Genomic DNA, 19,544 nt, shown 5'->3' with positions numbered 1-19,544 from the left:
TACCTTAGGTTACATTTCAGTCACTTATGTTTGAAATGTTACGTTTTAGTCACTTACGTTATCGTGTTGTAACATTTTAGTCATTGAGCCGTTAATTGTCGTTAATGGTGTAATGGTAGTGACGTGTACGTTAAATCATCATTTCAAACAAAACTTTAGGTTAAATTATACAATTGGTCCCCATAATTTTTCATTTTGAGCAATTTAATTCTTTTATGTTCTTTTAACTTTCTTTTTTTTTTTTTTTTTTTCCATTCTCTTCGCTTCTCCTCTGCTTTTTCTACCTTCTTTATTTCTTTTAACATACCAGGAAGTCGAATTGGTAGTGAAGAAAGAAGCATGGTATGGGTTTATGGGTTTTAGTTATAAGGTTTTGGTTATAGGCAAATGATGACAGTCGACTTCCTACTTCTTTTTTCATTGCCAATTCGACTTCCTAATATGTTAAAAGAAATGGGAAAGGTATGAAAACAAAGGGAGAAACAAAAGAGAATGGAAAAAAAGAGGAAAGTTTAAAGAACATAAAAGAAAAAAAATTAAATTACTTAAAACGAAAAAAATATGGGGACCAATTGTATAATTTAACCTAAAATTTTGTTTGAAATGATGATTTAATGTGCCACGTCAGCTTACCGTTACACCATTAACGACGATTAAAGTTTCAGTGACTAAAATGTTACAACATGATAACGTAAATGACTAAAACGTAACATTTCAAACATAAGTGACTAAAACGTAACATAAGGTAAATAAAAGTGGCAATGGGTGTAGTTTACCCAATAAATTATTGAAATTTTAAAAAAATAAAAAATCCGATTCAACAAGCAATATATAAATACAAACACATTAAAATAATAAAGCCTTGTTAAAGTAGTCGTTTAAGTTTATAGAATAGAGCCAGCCCAAATTTAATCATACTGAATTGAACTTTGCAGTGCAACTAAGGGTTGGAAATGAATAAAGGTAATGGGGATTGACGCAGAACCATTCAAGCAAAATGGGCTCAAAAATAATGGTTCTTGCTTGATTCTTGAAACCCAAATCTATTTATCCAACTCATATAACGATATGCTCCTATCAGAGATTACCTCTGTTTTATAGAGAATTACAGTTTTCTGCCACATTCAAGCTCATTGATCACTTGTTGAAACAGCCATTAATTGATCTGCAGCTCATAGTAAAGAATCTAGGTTGTCTCACAACAATGCTTGATTGGTTGGTGATTGCACCAGTTTAATGTTACAAAGCCCCTATACTAGTAGTATTCAGATTGCATTTTGCTCGTACCTACAGAGCAAATCTAACTCCTAGTTAAGGCTCTCATGGTACTTTTACCATTCTTACAGGTTTTCAGATGTTTATGTAATAACTTGGGACATGGCATTGCCTGAGGTAGAGAAATGGAAGCTTTTGATGATGATAAGATGAAATTTATCTGTGGATTAACACATTTTTATTTCTGAAATGATTCAAGAAAAGATACAGTGTTGAAGTATAAGAATAACAACTAAGTACATAATCAAATAGTATATTAAATCTTCATATACCTACATGAATTTCAGAAAAGAAAAAAAAAGGTTAAGAAAATGAATGTTTTTCTAACAATCTGTGGGAAGAGGGTAGTGACAGAATCTATCATTCTTCATACATAGAAAGAACCTTTCATAAGCATCCGCCATTTTAGTAGCAGTAAACATTGATAATGCATGTTGTCTACAAGCAATCCCTTTGTTCTTCAACACTTTTGCCCCATCTTTTATCACTGATTTCAATGCTTCAACAAGGGACTCTACATTGGGTGAAAATGTGTATCCATAACTTTGGTTCACAACTACTGACCCAACTATGCTAGGATAATTTGGTGTCAAAACTGGTTTCCCACAATGCATTGCTTCCATTAACGTAAGATCAAGCCCTTGAGGTCTTAACGTCGGGTTTACAAACACGTCGATCGCATTGTAGAACTCGGAAAGCTCCGAAGGCTCCAATGCACCTAAAACTTTCACATTTGAGCCTAACTCTGCATATCTTTTCCCCCATGGACCAGATCCTGCAACAAGTAGATAAACACCAGTGTATGTTTTGGTAATCTTTGAGAAAGCTTCATGTAGAAATGGGTGGCCTTTGTCTCTAACTAAACGTCCGGCAACCCCCATTACGATGCTTGCATTTATGGGGATACCGTGCTTTTTCCGGAACCTTGTGCCGGATTCAGGATCATGAACAAATTTGGTCTCATCAACACCATTAAGTATCACATGGACATTCCTTTGAGGGAGTTGATAGATGTTAACTAGTACTTCACCAGCACTCTTGCTGATACATATATGTTGCGTATAGCTCGGGAAAAACCGGATTTCATCGACTAATCTCGGCATTGCTTCGTGAAGTTCACTTACTGGTTTTGGTATTGTCTCCTGTGAGTTAAAAACAAGTTCTTCAAATAACTTTGAGTGCATAATTTCATACCAGATTCCATGCCAAGTTACTGCTACATGAGGCACCATTTTCGCACGCCAATGAGGCAAGGAAACGCTCTCGGTATGCACGTAATCAAACTGTCCATTAGCGTTTATTGTGTTGAATATCTCGAATGCTAATGAACAATTGACAGAACCATGATCATTGGCTGCAAAATATACATGGAGATTACCTTGATGGATGTCAATGTGAGGCTTTCGATCGGACGGCACGGTGAAGACGTGGATTTCATGGCCTTTAGCAGCTAAAGCTTGGTATAATGTTGCAGCATGACGCTCCATGCCACCAGGGGCAGCACCAATAGGCCATGTTTTGGAGAATACAGCAAGCTTAAGCTTCTCAAAATTGTTACCAAAAAAAAGGCTATTCCATGGGAAGTTAGCATCTCTAAGATCACCATTGAATCCTGTCTCCATTATTGTCCTAGCCAATGGTTCAGAGCCATGCTTGATGGGTGAAATGAAAAGATAAAGCGAAGTAAAGAGGATGGTTACAGTTAAAATGGTGGAAAATCTATTAGAGAAACAAATTGAAGGAGAAGACGATGAAGAAGAGAATCTGGAGCTTTGGTGTTTAGAACCCATGGCTGCCTGCAGTTTTCAAGAAGAAAAGGTGATCTATGAGATTGAAAAATGTGGAATTGTGCATGATATTAATGCAAGGTACCATTAATGGTGGATCTATTCCGAGCTTTTGCAAGTTTTTATGCGGATGCACATGGGTGATACATGAGATTTTGTCAACGCCTGCTACACTGATTTCAAAGCTTGCAAGTGATGAAGTGAAGGATACTTCTGAATTTGTTTGTATATTTTAATGTCAAAAAAGCCTAATTTATTGCAATTTTAGATTCTCTATTATTTCTGTTTGTATTCCAAATTCGTCCCTATCACTCTAAACATTGAACTGAGTATGGATTGCATTTCACTTTTTTGCTATCTATAATATTTATAGCAAGTGCTTAATTACAAAGGGGCTAAATTACACAAATTGTTGTTAAAGTATGCTTAGTAGCATGTTAACTAAATTGTTAATATTTAATTTTATTTCTCAAGTATAGATAAAATATTAGTTTCAAGAGTTGACTTCTTCTCCCGTCATTTGAATTAAGTTCGAATTTTGGAGTCAATATTATTGGGAGGGCTTTAGTTAAATATCACCCCAACCCGAATAAGATTATATTTAAACTGGTATCGTTGAAAAGGCTTTATTTAAATATCATCTCTGGTTTGAATATGATTATATTCAAACCATAAAACGAATGAAGATACATATGGTTTATAAAAAAAAAAATTTAAACAAGTCTTTTATGGAAAATGTGCATCCACTTGAACCCTCAATGATGAAAATAAAATCAATTAAACTCTTCTATTTTGACAAATGAACATCCAAGTTCATTTGAATCTAGATATTATTAGTCTAAGTTCATTCTGTGCTTGATTATTTAAAATCATAAATATATTAATATATTAATATTAATAATAAAACTATAAAATTTATGAAAATTATAAAAAATTATAAAATTATAAATATTGAAGAATTGGGTGTTGATAAAAATATCTCAAGAAAAATCTTTTAAAGAAATCTTCATATGAAATATTGGTATAAGGAGAATAATAGAATGACAACTCCGATGACACATTTGTAGTAATCAATGTAGTTTATGCATTTGCTTTTCTCTCTTACAACTTGTCCGATGTAATAAATTCTCAGGCTAAATCCTTGACAAAATCCAATTACAAATATTCAAATCTTGCAGACGATATCACCTCAGTATTCATTATTAGGATAAAGAAAAATTAATGCAAAAGTAATGAATAAAGATGAATAAGAAATATTCTCTGGCATGAACAGTAGAAATCTCTAACCGAAACAGTAAGATTCTCTAGCATGAACAGTGAAAATTCTCTGTAATTTGTATTTTTGTAACCAGAGAATATATTCTCTGAAAAGTTTCAATTATGTAATGATGTACGGGATTAAATTTTTCATTTCAAATGAAGTAAAGAGATAATAACCCTCTATAAAAGGCTAACAAATTTAGAATGAAGGGCACGACTTGAAATACTGAATACAAAGATCAAAACTCGTTTCTCTAATTTTGAAAGTCTTTAAAATTTAAAATTATTTTCTTTTTCAAAATTTAATCAAACGTACTTTCAAATTTCAATTTCAAAATCAATCTCTTTAAGAATATCACATTGCCGTTATATGTTAGAGTATATATATATATCTTTTTTTTGGTTAATTAACACATTCGAAAACATTAAAACTTTAATTCCCAGTTTTGATAAGCTTTGAGGGTAAACTATTTAATTAGTCCCTTAATTTTTATTATATTTTTATTTTCATCATCTAACTATTAAAATTTTTAATTTAATTACTAAATTTTTCGAATTAGTTTTTTTTGGTCACTTGACGGGCATTTTTCCCAAAAAGCCTTAAGCTTTCCTCCACTACCGTTCTGTCGATGCTGGTCACCAGTCATCGTTCGCGACATAACTGGCACCAAAACAGTCCCCTTTCTCCCCTCTTTCTTCTTCTCAGTTTGGTTTCCCTTGAAACCCACTCAAAAATAATAAAAATTAAGCCAAAGCTTCGTCCGTATCTTGGTCCAATCTCTGTCGGCGACCCTCGATGGGGTTGGTTTCGTCATATGTTGTTCTTCTTCTTGAACAAGTGCTTCTCACTGTTGGGATTCTCTGACGGACACCTCGAACCCCTAAAATCCGACGAACCCCCAAAACAAAAAATAGAGGAGGCTACTCGTTTTCAAACTCCCTTAATTCTTCAGCGCTATAGCATCTTCCTCTTAATGCCAACGGCAGGAGGAGAAGAGAATTATAACTCGATTCCATGTTGATCAGACGATTGACCTTGCATATCGAAATCATTTTCCTTTGGATTTCGGCTTGAAGCTCTGTAAGTTTTAAAGAGGGTTTCGAAAAATCTAAACCAATAGAGTGGTAGAGAACGATGAGACGAGTTCGTCAATACCTAGAGTGACCAAAGAAGATTCCAAAGAACAACGATTCCGACGACGGCGGCGGTAGCAAGATATGGGGAAGAAACCAAAATGTTTTTTTTTAAGGAAAGAAAAAGAAATAAAAGCCACATCATCACGGTGTTAACATTTAACACAGTGACTAAAAAAAACCAATTTAAAAGGTTTAGTGATGAAATTGAAAATTTTGATAACTGAGGGACCAAATTATATTCAAAATTTTAGGACTTTTTTATTATTGAGTTTTAGCTCGATTAGTATTGGTATTAACATTATTTTCAATGCAGAAGATTGTGGGTTTGAATATGCTACAACGCATTATCCTTCTATTTAATGATTGGAAAAGATTATAGGTAGTTTTACACCTTATATAAAAATATTTTAATTTTTAAATAAAACCACTTTTAATTTTCACTAACTTAATTTATTAAACACGTTGAGAACCCAAAAAAAAAACCTATTAAATAATTTTTTTCTTGAAAAATATAAAAAGTGATAAAAGTAAATAAAGACATTCTTTTTTATTTTATTATATTTCATTTAAGATTATATTATCATTTATCAAACAATCTAATTATATTTAGTATTTAATTTTAATTAAAATACCAGACAAAGTTTATAACTTAAATTCAACACTTAATTTTTCAGTCTATGAAACATAACATACTAAATATTCTAAATTTTGTAAAAATAAAATAAAATAGAATTATGATTAAATTCTACTATTAGTCCTTGTGCTTTGTGAAATTAGTGGATTTAGTCATTGTACTTTAATTTGATTCAAATTGGCCAATTTTAATCCCTACACATTTCATATTTTGAAATTGAAGTCCTAATTCAAACAATCGTAGTTAAATTATTAGTCTTGTCTTATGCGTATAGTTATAGAACTAGTCTATTTTCTCTAATTGGATCATTTTAAGTCCCTATATGTTTTGAATTTTAAAATATCAATTTTGACAAAAATATTAGTCGTTAATCGATTAATTAAATTTTTAGTGAATAATATGAGAAAATAATAAGCTAACATAGTATTGCACATAGGATAAAATGTTTACCATATCGGATTTTGGAAATAACTAAACTTAACGTAGTGAATTTAACAAATATAGTTTAGTAAGGACTGAAATTTTAAAATTTGAAAAGTTTAGGGCGATATAATATGAAATTAAATCCACGATTTTCGACCTAAAATTAAATTCAGGATAACCCTGTTATTATTAGCCAAATTGCATTATAGGTCCCATCTGACGTGGCAATACCCCCCTGAACATTCTGTCCCTTTTCTCCCACTCGCTCTGTTCAGCGCGTGGAGACTCATCTTCCAGTCTCAGACTCTCAACTCTCTCTAGTCTTCTCCACTCTGAAAACAAACAAAAAGAACCCCAAAAATCGTACGGATCCAATGCCCCTCCAAAATTCCCTCTTTCAACAGTGTTAGGAAAAAACCCTAAACCCTAATTATCAATTTACCTTTTATCACTCTCATAAACCCTAATATTTCCGTACGATCCCAACATACCCCCCCTTTTTTAAGCCTTTAACCTATCTCAATTAGGGTTTTACCAATTTTTTAATCTTATATGAATGGCTACGGGGCAAATTGAAGGTGAAGAAGCAAAGAACAATAAGGTTTATACCAGGAAAAACCACAATAAACCCAAAAATTCCACTTTCGTCCCTCAGCAAACTCTTGCTACTACTACTACAACTGATGATAACAACTCTCAGCAGTTGCCACTCCAACCCTTCGATGCTGTGGCGTCTGATGATTCTTCTATTCATAATAGGTTGCAGCAGGGTGTACGGAATGTTACCGATGGGGTTTCAACATCTGGGTATGTAAAATATGATAATCTTGTTAAGATTAGCTTGAATGTTTTGTCAAAGAATGAGGTGAGAGGTTTGAAGAGGAAGCTAGCTAGTGAACTTAAACAAGTTCGGGATTTAGTTAAGAAATTTGAAGGTAAAGAAAGTAGGCTTAGTGGGGGGTATGCGAATTCTCGGGTTTCGGGGAATGAGAATGTTGATAGAGGTGGTGGGTGTTTAGTTAGAGTGAACTCGGATGTCGGTTCTGTAGGATTGCCTAGTTCGAGGTCTTTTCATGGGTTACCTATGGCAATGGCAGAGCATGATCTTTGTAACGATGATGATGTTGGTGGAAGCGAGTTTGTGGAGATACGGAAGAGAAACCCGAAGGCAAATCCGTATTATAAGAATCCAGAGTTTGCTTTAGGGATGGAGAAGTTGAAGCCTAGGGAGAGTAATAAGAAGATGAAGCCGACCGTTGGGAAGAGTAACGGTGATCAAATGGGAGGTGGGATTGCATCGGAGAAGTTCTCAAATCGGTTGTTGAAGAGATGTAGTAATTTGCTGGGGAAGTTAATGAAACATAAGTTTGGTTGGGTGTTTAATAAACCGGTGGATGTGAAGGGACTTGGGTTGCATGATTATTGTTCAATTGTTAAGCATCCTATGGATTTGGGTACGGTGAAGACTAGGTTGAACAAGAATTGGTACAAGTCACCTAGGAAGTTTGCAGAGGATGTGAGACTAACTTTCAATAATGCAATGCTTTATAACCCAAAAGGACAGGATGTACATTTTATGGCTGAAAAATTGTTGGAGATATTTGAAGAAAACTGGGCAGCTATAGAGTCCGAGTATAATCTTAATAGGAGGTTTGAAAGGACTCACGACTATAGTTTGCCAACTCCCCCTTCAAGGAAAATTCTTGCTCTGGCTCCAGCTTCAGCTCCGATTCAAGCTCCTCCTACTTCATCGCTATCATTAGAAGCTAGGACTTTGGAGGGACCAGGATCCATGGCAATGCCCGATGATCCCAAGTCAAGAGATGTTGACTTGACTCCTACTGGTAGGATTGCAGCACCAAAGGAACCCAAGGCAAAGGATCCTGATAAGAGGGATATGACTTATGATGAGAAACAGAGACTCAGTGTAAACCTCCAGAACTTGCCTTCGGATAAACTTGATAGCATTGTCCAGATTATTAAGAAGAGGAACCCAGCACTTTTCCAGCAAGAAGATGAGATCGAGGTGGATATTGACAGTTTTGATCCAGAAACACTTTGGGAACTTGATAGATTTATGACCAACTATAAGAAGAGTTTGAGCAAACACAAGAGAAAAGCTGAAGTTGCACATCAAGCAAATGCTGAAAATGATGATATTCAGGAGACTGTAAGATGATGAACAAGTGATTTTGAAACACCTAACTGTTTTCCCTGTTTTGAATTGTTGCTCACTGGAACATTTTGTTGTTATTCTTTTTGCAGAATCCGGAACCACCTACTAAAGAGGTACCAAAAGTAGCTGAAACAGGTAATTACCATGACCTACAAGAATTTGCTCGCTTTGGTCTATTCTTCACTTGTTTGGTTCTGAAGAAGATGAAATGTTCTTGCATTCATTATCGAACTGGTTTGATTGTTAAGCAGTGGAGAGGATTGTTCCCACATCACCTTCAGTTCATGGAGAAAGGCTACAAAATAATCAGAGTGGATCAAGTAGTTCAAGCAGTTCTAGTAGTGGCTCTGGATCCTCATCAAGAGGTAAATACTAAAGTTTTTCCTTTTGTTTTGCTCTTACGACTTATGAGTGTATACTGTATATATGCCAGATTTTTCACGCTAATACTTTCTTGTTAGGATCTAACGCTAAAACTTTGTGCAGACTCTGACAGTGATAATTTATCCGGATAAGGTGACCCTGTCTTTGATGGACTTAACTGAGGTAGGGGATATTTTCTTGGCTAATGAACTAACTGAAAACTTTTCAGTTCTTATTTCCCACAAAAAAGTTGTGCAATTTCTTGATGGTGCTAAGTTGAGTTGCATTTGAAATTATACCAAGGCACCAGAGCACTTGGTTTCTGAAAATTAGTTCTTTGCTTCTGTGTAGAGCCTTTAATTGCTTTCCCTTGTTATACGAGATGAAAAGGAACTCTAAGATACGATGAATCGTTTTTAACCATTGTGTGCATGCTTCTCAGAGTTTGACATGCGTCGGAGTTAACCTATTTGCTCCTAGTTCCACGTGTTGCTTTTGTAGATCATTTTAAGAAGGGAAGCTGACTCAAGATCATTACCAAGTAGAAGCCAAAAACTTCTAAAACTGCGACAAGAGTACCCCTATCGAAATGCGTGAACAAATCCCGTCTGTTCTAACATATTGAAATGGATGGATGTCAAGCAATGCATTTGTTTTCCATCACTGAACTCACCAAAGCTGGATCATACAAACCTTATCCAATGGTAAACCTCTTTTCAAACAAATTGTAGTATTAGTTATGGCTACTTTTGTTTATCTCTTTGGCTAGCCTTCATTCCTTTAGGATATAACACAAGTTTTTAAAGATAAAGCATCAATTTCTCTTATTAAAGATGTTATAAGCCAATATGAGGTTAAGGTGTTTTCAAATCCGGGTGATTTGACTGCAAAAAAGATGGGCTGCAGAATAAATAAAAACACAAGCCAAAAAGCAGTTTCCCCAGAGCAAATGTGATTTCATAATTTATATAGTTAAATGAATGGAACACCCCAACTAAACTGGAAAAATAGATTTTTTTTAAAACCAAACCCTCCTTTGTAACAGGTCACTGGGAATTATTACTTGAAAACTTGATGGTATGTAGGGCCTATCCTATTCAGTAAAGCCGATGCTGCTTGCAGCATGAAATACAACAGTAACACAAAAAAAACTTTTTAAGAATTTCGGATTGGGCTAATGGAAGAAATCATAAGTAGTTCAGGTTTAACTCTGGTTGGCGAACTTGATCCCCTTCTCAATAGATGATTTAAGTTCTGGTTTGAGGCTCTCCAGCCCTTCTTTCTCGTACTCAGAGAGAGGGCCTAACCCCAAAACTTCCTCGACACCGTTCTTTCCAAGCCTCACCTGCGAGCCAGACAGTGTTAAGTGATCAAAATAAAGTGGAACCCTTTAAAAGCCTAATAGGATGGCAAAATGTACAAGGCTAATATCCTCGCAGTGGCTGTACGGTGGGAGCAAGTTTCAGTAGAGATCATGAATTCAAAACTCGGAGCTTTCCTTTCCATGAAGGTTAACAAAGTAGAGCACAGGTAACATTGAACAAATCAACTATATGAGCCGGGGAAAATTACCTTGGAAGCAAAGAAAGGGAGTTCAGTGACAGTTGACTGCACAAATGAGCACTCCACTACGTCGGGAACGCCATTCAGTCCCTTAAGGCAAGCATCAGCGAAAATGGCTCCAGCATAGCTGTGCAAAGAAACAACACAAATTCATCAGGCTAAAAGTAAACTAAAATTATACACTTCCATCTTTTGATTAGGAGAAAACCATTCAGTGAAGCCATAACCGAAACTTACGCCATTGATAATGTTGCTGAACCCTTTCCAGCCTTGGCTTCCACAACTTCAGTGCCTCCATCTTGTGTCCTCTTTGTGAGAGCCTTGATATCCTCTTCAGGTAAATTGGCTTTTGGTGTGGCCTAAAAAGTTTAAAATGCCACTAAAAATCAGCAAAGGTGACTGATCAACAAGAAACTGAAATGAAAAAAACAATTGATATGAAATAAAATCCATGATTAAAGGCATAAAGGAACAAGGAAATACTTGAGAAAATAGTGGGAGAATGGTAATTCCAGCATGACCACCAACAACAGGGACATTAACATCTGCAAGCAAGTGAAGAAACTTAATCAACCAGCAAATCCCTCATATAATCAAAATACTCTTATGCTATGACTATTTTGCATGAGAGAGCGACAATATCTACTACTAAGACATAAATCCTGAACCCCAGAAATCATTGATAAGCCTCAGAATTTGCTCTCTTTTTTAAAGAAAATAAGAGAGGTGAGGTGAGGTGAGGAAAGGAGACGTAGTAAACAAACCTGCAACATTTACTTTAGCCTTCCCAGCATAGAAAGTCTTAGCCCGAACCACATCAAGGGTGGTTACGCCAAACAACTTTTTTTCATCATATGTCCCTGCCTTCTTGAAAACCTCAGCTGCGATAGGAACAGTTGAATTGACAGGGTTGCTGATCATATTGACAAGTGCCTGTGCCACAAATTTGTTTCATTAAAATATTCTAGCCTTATAGAAGCTCACAACAGAAAGCAAAATATATATACATGTAGATCTTTGAAAGTAAGCAATATCTTTCAATTATCAAAGTTGTTTATTACATTTTACAAATCAAAGAGAAATGAGTGATGTTGGTAGATCAAACATAACTCATTACTAAATCAGATTCTAAAGTTCAGTTTTAGCTTCTCCGATCATTTCTATGGTTACCCCACCTTGGTAAGACAAGACTTTTAATAGTCATTATACAAGAACTAGAACCAACACTAGTTAAATTCTTAGAAGCATCAAGGACCCTGATAAAATAAGTTTTCAAATTAAAAGAAAAGGCCAGACACTCACATTGGGGCAATATTTAGCAATTGCAGAACATAGACCCTTGACGATTCCGGCATTAATGTTGAAAAGATCATCACGAGTCATACCGGGCTTTCTAGGCACCCCAGCTGGAATGATGACAACATCACATCCCTCTAAAGCTTTCCCCAATTGCTCTTCACCTACATATCCGGCAACCTAAAGCAAATACAAGAAAGAATTAAATTGACAAAAGAGCAAAGAAACATACAAATTAAGGCCCATAATATTATCAATTAGAATGCAGATCATAATCCTGAAGGAAGAATGACCATGTACAAAAACAGAGTAGTCTATTTGAATCAAATTAAAGATAGGGTGCATGATCAGGTATCAAAGACAAATGGGTAAAATGATGAAGTCGTAAATAGATTAGCATATACACTTACACAGAAGAAAAACGTATAGCAAAGTCAGATTGAAAGGAACCAAAGAACTAAATCGTTATACTTAAACCACGTATACAAAATATTAGATCTATTCAAAACTTCACTATAGATTCACATCCATACAGAATATCACATTATAAAAGCAAAAAATAAGTTCTATTATCAGGTAAATACATAAAATAAAAATGAAAATCCAACATAAAACACCAAAATCAAGACAAAACCCATATCGTAAATAGCTTAAACTAACGTTGTGAACTAAAAACAAGGAAATTTGAATCTCATAAGCATACATTTTTAAATCAAGAAAAGAAATGAAGAGTTTTTTTCTTTAATATGGACCTCAGATCTAGAGTTGATGTGGCTGACATCAGCGGCAACACCGGGAGTGTTAGCGATATCATAGAGAGCCAGTTGAGAAACAAGAGGGTTAAGCTTCATGAGGAGAGCCAAGGGTTGGCCGATCCCTCCAGCTGCGCCCAAGACAGCGACTTTCCGTTCAGGTACGGCGGTTGCATATCCTCGTCGGAGGAGGTTCTTACCGGCGGCCGATCTAGCAACGGATCGAAACATTTTTGCAGGAGAGTGGGGAAAAATAGAAAAGAGATTGCTTTTGTGGCGAGGGTTTTGGGGGAGTCTGGTTTGATGGCTTCGAGGAGTAGTATTGGGGTTTTATTGTGTATTTATTTAGTCAAGTTGAAAATAAAATAATATAAAAAATATTAATAAAAATAAAAGCGTCTTTTTATTATTTCAAAAAAATCTTAAAACATGAACGTTATAATAGGTTAAGATGTAGACACGTAGCATTTAAAATGTTCCACAAAAAAAGCAATCGTGATTCTAGAATAGATCTGTTCATGAGTTAATTTATTCGAAGATTAATTCGTAAAAAATAGATTTGTTTAAAATATGAATTGAATTTGAATTTGAATATTTAAATTTCAAATATATTATATTATGTTTATTTTTATGTTGTATTATTTATTACACAAAAATCAAATTTATAGTAATGTACAATGTTTTGATGTAAAGATTGAGAAAATGCTAATATGTATATATATAAAATTTTAATAAATAGAAATATATTAATTGCTAAATAGTAAATAAAAATAATATAAATATATTTATAAATAATAAAGAATAATATGTTTGGGCTTTAAAATAGAATTTAATTTAGCCATTTACAAATATAAGCGGATTTGTTTAAAATTTTAAACTGATATTTCAGGTCTAATCTGATTTAGGCAAACATAAAATGTGTTAATATCATGCTTAAGCCTGACTCGGTCTTGCCCATGAATATTTTTAGTTAAAAAAGTATATAATTTAGGGTAAACTATAGAAATAATTAACTATAAAATATTATGTTTTAGTCAAACGCTATCAAATTATAACATTATGATCATCCACTTATTAATAGTCGTTACTATCTTAACAGAGAAGTGACGTGATATAATATAATGGCCACCTAAATTTAATGGAGAAGTGAATTGTCACGTTAAATTTTTATACCAATTTATCACCTTAAATGGAAAAGTGACTTGTCACAATAAATTTTTATACCAAATTATCACCTTAAAGTTGAGATAATAAAATTATGGGGGAAATTACCAATAAAAGCCGGTTTTTTTCAAAATTTACCGAAATGGGCCGATTTTTTGATTATTTATCGGAATGGTCCATTTTCCGGGAAATCGCGTCCACGTCAGCGCGATATCAGGGTACATGTCAGGACATCGCGTCCACGTCAAGGACGCGATTTCCTTCCACGTTAGCAGGTCGCGCTGACGTGAACGCGATGTCCTCCGCGCGTGAACAGTACCCCAACGGTCAAAAATTTGATCGTTCCCCCCCAACGGTCAAAAAAAAAAACTATAAATACCCCCACCCCTTTATTTTTTTCACAAACAAATCCTATCTAATATTTCATCTCTAATCCTCTCAATTTCCTTTCAAAATTCTCTCAATTTCCTTCCAAAATTCTCTGAAACCCATATTTAATTTCAATTTCCTCTCAATTTCCTTGAAAATTCTCACAAATCCATATTTAATTTCAATTTCCCTCAATTTCATTTTTAAAATAATTTTAGTTTTTTATATTTTTAAAAATAATTTTAAAATTTTTATATTTTCATCAATGGCGGATCATTGATTCGTCTTGATAGGAATCACATATCGATGGAGCAAATGAAAATGGTAAATATTAAATTTAATTTTTAATTATTATTTAAGATTTTTTATTTATGTATTTTTAGATAATTATTAATTTATTATTTGTTATAAAAGTCTGAAGATCGAGTATTGGAATGCAATATCCGGAATATGCATGCTCCTCCATCACCGTTAGTAGAGAACTACCTGCGGGAAGCGGGTTTTTGGCACGTGGCGATGGTAGGCCGGGGATGCAAGTTGGACCCGAAACTGATTAGTACGTTGATCAAGAGGTGGAGACCCAAGACGCACACATTTCATCTTCCATGTGGAGAGTGCACTATCACTCTAGAAGATGTCAGCATGCAGTTGGGATTGCCGGTGGACGGGCACCCAGTCACCGGGTATACCCAATCTAGCAATTGGGAGACAGTGTGCTACGAGCTTTTGGGCGCTATTCCGGAAAAAATAGATGGAGGTAAGGTCGAGATGAGCTGGTTACATGCCACCTTCCCCAATCCGAATGCAAATTCAACCGAAATTGAAAGAATCTGATATGTTCAATCATACATTCTTCAAATAATTGGAGGCTATCTGATGCCGGACACGTCACGGAGCCGTGTACATCTAAGGTGGTTGCTAAAACTCGTTGATTTTAGAAGAGCCGGTGAATTTAGTTGGGGGTCTGCTGTCTTGGCAAGATTATATCGGGAGATGTACGGGGCGACGTGACCGAGGAGAGCAAACATCGGAGGTTGCCTGTCACTACTGCAATCATGGGCACGGTTTCGCTTTCCATTTCTACGTCCTCGAGTGAACCACCCATATACATTCCCACTCGTAACGAGGTAAATTTTATATTACATTTTGGAATTATTATGTAGATTTTGTAAGAATAAAAGTATGCTAAAAATTTATTTAATTAGGTGGAACCATCCAGCAAGTTATCGTGGATTACCGTCTGAACTTGAAGATATATGGCTTCTATTGGACCAACGGTCGGAAGCAGAAGTAAGTATTATTGCAAATAGATATTTCCATACATTCGCTAGTCGATTGATATTTAGTATTTAGTATTTAGTATTATGTATATAACTAATATTTCTATCATGTTCATATAGTTTCAATGGACACCATACGAGTATCCGGCAATTCGGGCAGTAATCCCGGAAGAGTTTTTACAAAATCCGAATGCTTGGCACGTGAAAGTGGTGTTGATCAACTATGCAACCGTGGAGCCCCACCAGACAGACAGAGTGCTACGACAGTTTGGATGTAGACAACCGATTCCTGCGGACCCTGAGGAGTTTGACGAGCACCACAAAATCGACCTTCGGCTATTAGGTACGGATTGGCCTAGATACTGGTCCGAGTACACGAAAATATGGGAAAATCGGCATAAATATCTACCTACTCGGGAACAAATCATCGTTCCGGAGTTAGCGTGCATTCCAGAATACATGCCTAGGTTTAGGATCCATGGCAAGCCGTATTTACTTACGCCAGAGGAGAGGCAGCGGCAAATACGTGTCAGAAGGGAAAGGCGCGGGCCTCTAAATCCAAGATGAGAAGACTACGAAGGCAGCCCCTCAATGAGGCCCAGACAGTCACCCGGCTCATCATCAGCGGCCATGCAATCACCAGCCCCAATGAGAGCACCGACGCAGTCACCTGACGCAGCAATTCAACAGATGATACCCACGCAACCGCTTTTCCCTATGATGCCAGGTGTGTTTCCTAGCCCTTATATATACCCTAACCCTTACATGTATCCTTTTCTGAATACTATGGCAGGTTGGAGCCAAATGCCCGGTTCAGCTCCATTTCCTGTTATGCCGAGTGGACAGTCGATATCTAGGCCAGCGGCGCAGGAGGGATCGCACATGCCTTCGGGGAGCTTTCCTTTTTACCAATCGCCAGCAACGTATGGCTTTCAAACACCGTCACCGTTTATGATGCAAACACCTCCACATACACTATTCTTTGAATGTGGATCATCGTCCCAAGTCCGACAACCAGATGTCGAACCGGAAGAAGCACAATCACCACCGGAAGAAGCACAATCACCACCGGAAGAAGAACAACTGCTGCCGAAAGCTAGAGGAAGGAGGAATCCAGCGCGCAACAGTCAACGGTCGCCATGTGGAACCGAATCCCCCGAGCATAGACATTGATTGCCGTATTTAAATTTATTATTTGATGTAATAAAATAGAAGTTTATTTGATGTAATATGCATAGAAATTTTTTCGAGTTATTTTGATATTATTTGATGTAATAAAATAGAAGTTTATTTGATATAATAGGCATAGAAATTTTTTTGAGTTATTTTGATATTATTTGATATAATAAAATAAAAACCCTAATTTAATTGAAAACCCTAACCTAACCCTAACCTAACTTAATTAAAAACCCTAACCCTAACCTAACTTAATTAAAAATCCTAATCCTAACCCTAACCTAAATTAATTAAAAATCCTAACCCTAAACTAACTTAATTAAAAACCCTACCCTAACCCTAACCTAACTTAATTAAAAACCCTAACTCTAAACTAACTTAATTAAAAACCTTAACCTTAACCTAACTTAATTAAAAACCCTAACCCTAACCCTAACCTAACTTAATTAAAAACCCTAACCCTAACCTAACTTAATTAAAAACCCTAACCCTAACCTAACTTAATTAAAAACCCTAACCCTAAACTAACTTAATTAAAACCCTAACCCTAACCTAACTTAATTAAAAACCCTAACCTAACTTAATTAAAAACCCTAACCCTAAACTAACTTAATTAAAAATCCTAACCCTAACCGAACTTAATTAAAAATCCTAACCCTAACCCTAACCTAACTTAATTAAAAACCCTAACCCTAAACTAACTAAATTAAAACCCTAACCCTAACCTAACTTAATTTTACTAACCATTAACACAATTTTGGACTTAATAATTTTACATAATTTGATAACTTTACTAACCATTAACACAATTTTTGGACTTAATAATTTTACATAATTTGATAATTTTACTAATCATTAACACAATTTTTGGCTTAATAATTTTACATATTTTGATAATTTTACTAACCATTAACAAAATTTTTTGGCTTAATAATTTTACATAATGTTAGATTTGGTAAAATGTTTTGACTGGTACTAACAATTAAGAAATTAAACTAATTTGATAATTTTACTAACAATTAATACAATTATCAATTAATAATTGAAGAAAATATAATTTTTTTCTAAAATTACATTCAGCTATTGCGATTAGGGCATGTTCGACTTGTATGGCTTGGGTTCCTACACCATCCGCACAACTTCTATTAACTGGCTGTTTCTCGGATCCGTATTCTGGTGGAGCAAGGTCAACCATTTGGTTTGCGACGTAATTCTTTATCCGGTAACAGCTTAAAAGGAGCAAGAGATACGGGCGGCCACTTACGTTCATCTGGGACCGGTGGGAAAACCTGTCTCCATACGTTGTACATGTTTTCTAGTTTGTACACTTCGTCCACATAACTCACCGGATCTAGACGGAGTTTCTGACAAGCTGCAATAACATGAGCACATGGATAACGAAGTGCATCAAACTTCCCACAGTCACAAGTCTTGTTTCGCAAGTGTACACGATACTGCCGCTAACAACACCTTGGTGCGGTCTGTCAAACTCCGTCACGCGAAACCATAAATTGTCTCGATCGTGACACACTGTGTGCATGATGTTTACCCTCGCCTTCGCCTTGTTAATTTCTTCAACTACCTTACTGCACCATACATGGCCATCCTGCATCTGGCCTGCATAAGTTGCTGCTCGCTTTGGAAATAGCGCCGCCAAACGGAAATATGTCTCTCGCACAACCGATGTTATCGGTAGATGGCGCGTTCCTTTAATAACATAATTTATGCATTCAGCCAGGTTCGACGTCATATGGCCATATCGTAGGCCTCCGTCGTATGCTTGTGTCCACTGTTCGAAACGTATGTTACAAAGGTAGTCCGCTCCTTCTCCGTTTTGGGATCATAAAATTGCCAACATCTCTTGAAAACGATCTTTATTTATTTCATACCCTGCCAATATAAGATAATAGCAAATATTTTATACCACTTCTACCAATAAAACTAATTCAAATTGACAAACGAAATAATACAGTTATAAACTAAATACCCATGTTGGTCACTTGTTGTCGTTCGCTCTTAGATGGATATTGCCTGTAGTAGTTCGAAGCAACGTGTCTTAGGCAATATCTATGGTGTGTGCACTGCCACAAGCTTCCCTCTCGATCAAATGCAGCTAGTATACCGACGCCCCGATCTGAAATAACATAGATATCAGGTTGGGGGAAGACATACCTCCTTAACCTAGAAAGAAAGAAATCCCAGTCATCAGACGACTCCCCCGGTGTTATTGCAAATACAATTGGAAGAATTCTCCCACCGTCGTCCTGTGCCACTGCAACCAATAGCCGATGAGTATACCTACCGAACATGAATGTACCGTCAATTTGTACCAACGACTTGCAGTATGGAAATGCGTCTCGACATTGCTTAAAGGTCCAAAATAGGCGTTTGAACACTTGGCATCCACGTAGCAATCGACCGTTGTAGTACGCATGTTCCGTTTTAAGGTCTGTGATGGCACCTGGGACGTATCTCTCTAGCACCTGACACTACTGCCATATTTCATTATATGAGGCATCCCACCCACTATGCATCTTCTCCAACGCCTTTTGCTTAGCTATCCAAGCCTTGCGGTAAGAAGGCGTGTACCCTATTTGGCTACGGATATTGGTAATTATCACCGCATGAAGTCACAGGATCTCGCTTTTATCTGGCGTATCAAGCTAGCTAACATAGCTGAATCCATTTTGGGATGATCTTGTGAAACACCTACAGAGGGAGTACATTAAATAATGCAACATTGCAAAATAAAATTATTATTCAGATACATTCAATCCTGTACCTGCAGCACATGTATGTGGACCTTTGTACTTTTTTATCTCCCACAACCCTGTCCTTTTCCTTAACGAGGCGACGATTTTCCATGAATATGTGCCGTCTTGCACCGCA

General features: G+C 35.9%; 3 protein-coding genes across 6 annotated transcripts; 1 reads left to right on the top strand and 2 right to left on the bottom strand.

Annotated features, from left to right (window-relative positions):
* Positions 1 to 1,430: 1,430 nt before the first annotated feature.
* LOC105766387 (uncharacterized) lies at positions 1,431 to 3,086 on the bottom strand. The gene has a single exon (XM_012585826.2). The coding sequence runs from the start codon at positions 3,063 to 3,065 to the stop codon at positions 1,599 to 1,601; it is 1,467 nt and encodes a 488-aa protein (XP_012441280.1). The 5' UTR covers positions 3,066 to 3,086; the 3' UTR covers positions 1,431 to 1,598.
* A 3,706-nt stretch (positions 3,087 to 6,792) lies between these two features.
* LOC105766385 (transcription factor GTE4) lies at positions 6,793 to 10,410 on the top strand. 4 transcript variants are annotated; one of them, XM_012585823.2, is made up of 5 exons: positions 6,793 to 8,686; positions 8,782 to 8,827; positions 8,944 to 9,057; positions 9,179 to 9,238; positions 9,536 to 10,410. In XM_012585823.2, exons 1-4 carry the CDS (start codon positions 7,073 to 7,075, stop codon positions 9,205 to 9,207), a joined length of 1,803 nt encoding a protein of 600 aa, XP_012441277.1. In that variant the 5' UTR covers positions 6,793 to 7,072; the 3' UTR covers positions 9,208 to 9,238; positions 9,536 to 10,410. The 4 variants fall into 4 exon arrangements, with proteins under 4 accessions (XP_012441277.1, XP_012441278.1, XP_052485991.1 ...); XM_012585824.2 differs by having other exon boundaries at positions 9,498 to 10,410; XM_052630031.1 differs by lacking the exon at positions 9,536 to 10,410 and adding an exon at positions 9,407 to 9,475.
* Positions 9,991 to 12,991, bottom strand: LOC105766386 (malate dehydrogenase, mitochondrial). Its single transcript, XM_012585825.2, has 7 exons — positions 12,667 to 12,991; positions 11,921 to 12,094; positions 11,383 to 11,551; positions 11,102 to 11,163; positions 10,856 to 10,977; positions 10,628 to 10,745; positions 9,991 to 10,400 (listed from the first exon to the last, which is right to left on the bottom strand). Exons 1-7 carry the CDS (start codon positions 12,895 to 12,897, stop codon positions 10,260 to 10,262), a joined length of 1,017 nt encoding a protein of 338 aa, XP_012441279.1. The 5' UTR covers positions 12,898 to 12,991; the 3' UTR covers positions 9,991 to 10,259.
* Positions 12,992 to 19,544: the final 6,553 nt, after the last annotated feature.

This window comes from Gossypium raimondii, chromosome 5, assembly GCF_025698545.1.
Source record: "Gossypium raimondii isolate GPD5lz chromosome 5, ASM2569854v1, whole genome shotgun sequence".
NCBI lineage: Eukaryota > Viridiplantae > Streptophyta > Magnoliopsida > Malvales > Malvaceae > Gossypium > Gossypium raimondii.
Note: the sequence above shows the minus strand (reverse complement) of the source record. Positions and strands in the feature narration are given on the sequence as shown.

Excerpts from the sequence above, each read along its gene's own strand:
- LOC105766387 (XM_012585826.2), bottom strand. The coding sequence starts at position 3,065 with ATGGGTTCTAAACACCAAAGCTCCAGATTCTCTTCTTCATCGTCTTCT.
- LOC105766385 (XM_012585823.2), top strand. The coding sequence starts at position 7,073 with ATGGCTACGGGGCAAATTGAAGGTGAAGAAGCAAAGAACAATAAGGTT. Across the intron at positions 8,687-8,781 it reads ATGATGATATTCAGGAGACT|AATCCGGAACCACCTACTAA; the intron begins GTAAGATGATGA and ends TTCTTTTTGCAG. Across the intron at positions 8,828-8,943 it reads ACCAAAAGTAGCTGAAACAG|TGGAGAGGATTGTTCCCACA; the intron begins GTAATTACCATG and ends ATTGTTAAGCAG.
- LOC105766386 (XM_012585825.2), bottom strand. The coding sequence starts at position 12,897 with ATGTTTCGATCCGTTGCTAGATCGGCCGCCGGTAAGAACCTCCTCCGA. Across the intron at positions 11,552-11,920 it reads TTGCTAAATATTGCCCCAAT|GCACTTGTCAATATGATCAG; the intron begins GTGAGTGTCTGG and ends TTTGTGGCACAG. Across the intron at positions 10,978-11,101 it reads TTCTCCCACTATTTTCTCAA|GCCACACCAAAAGCCAATTT; the intron begins GTATTTCCTTGT and ends TAAACTTTTTAG.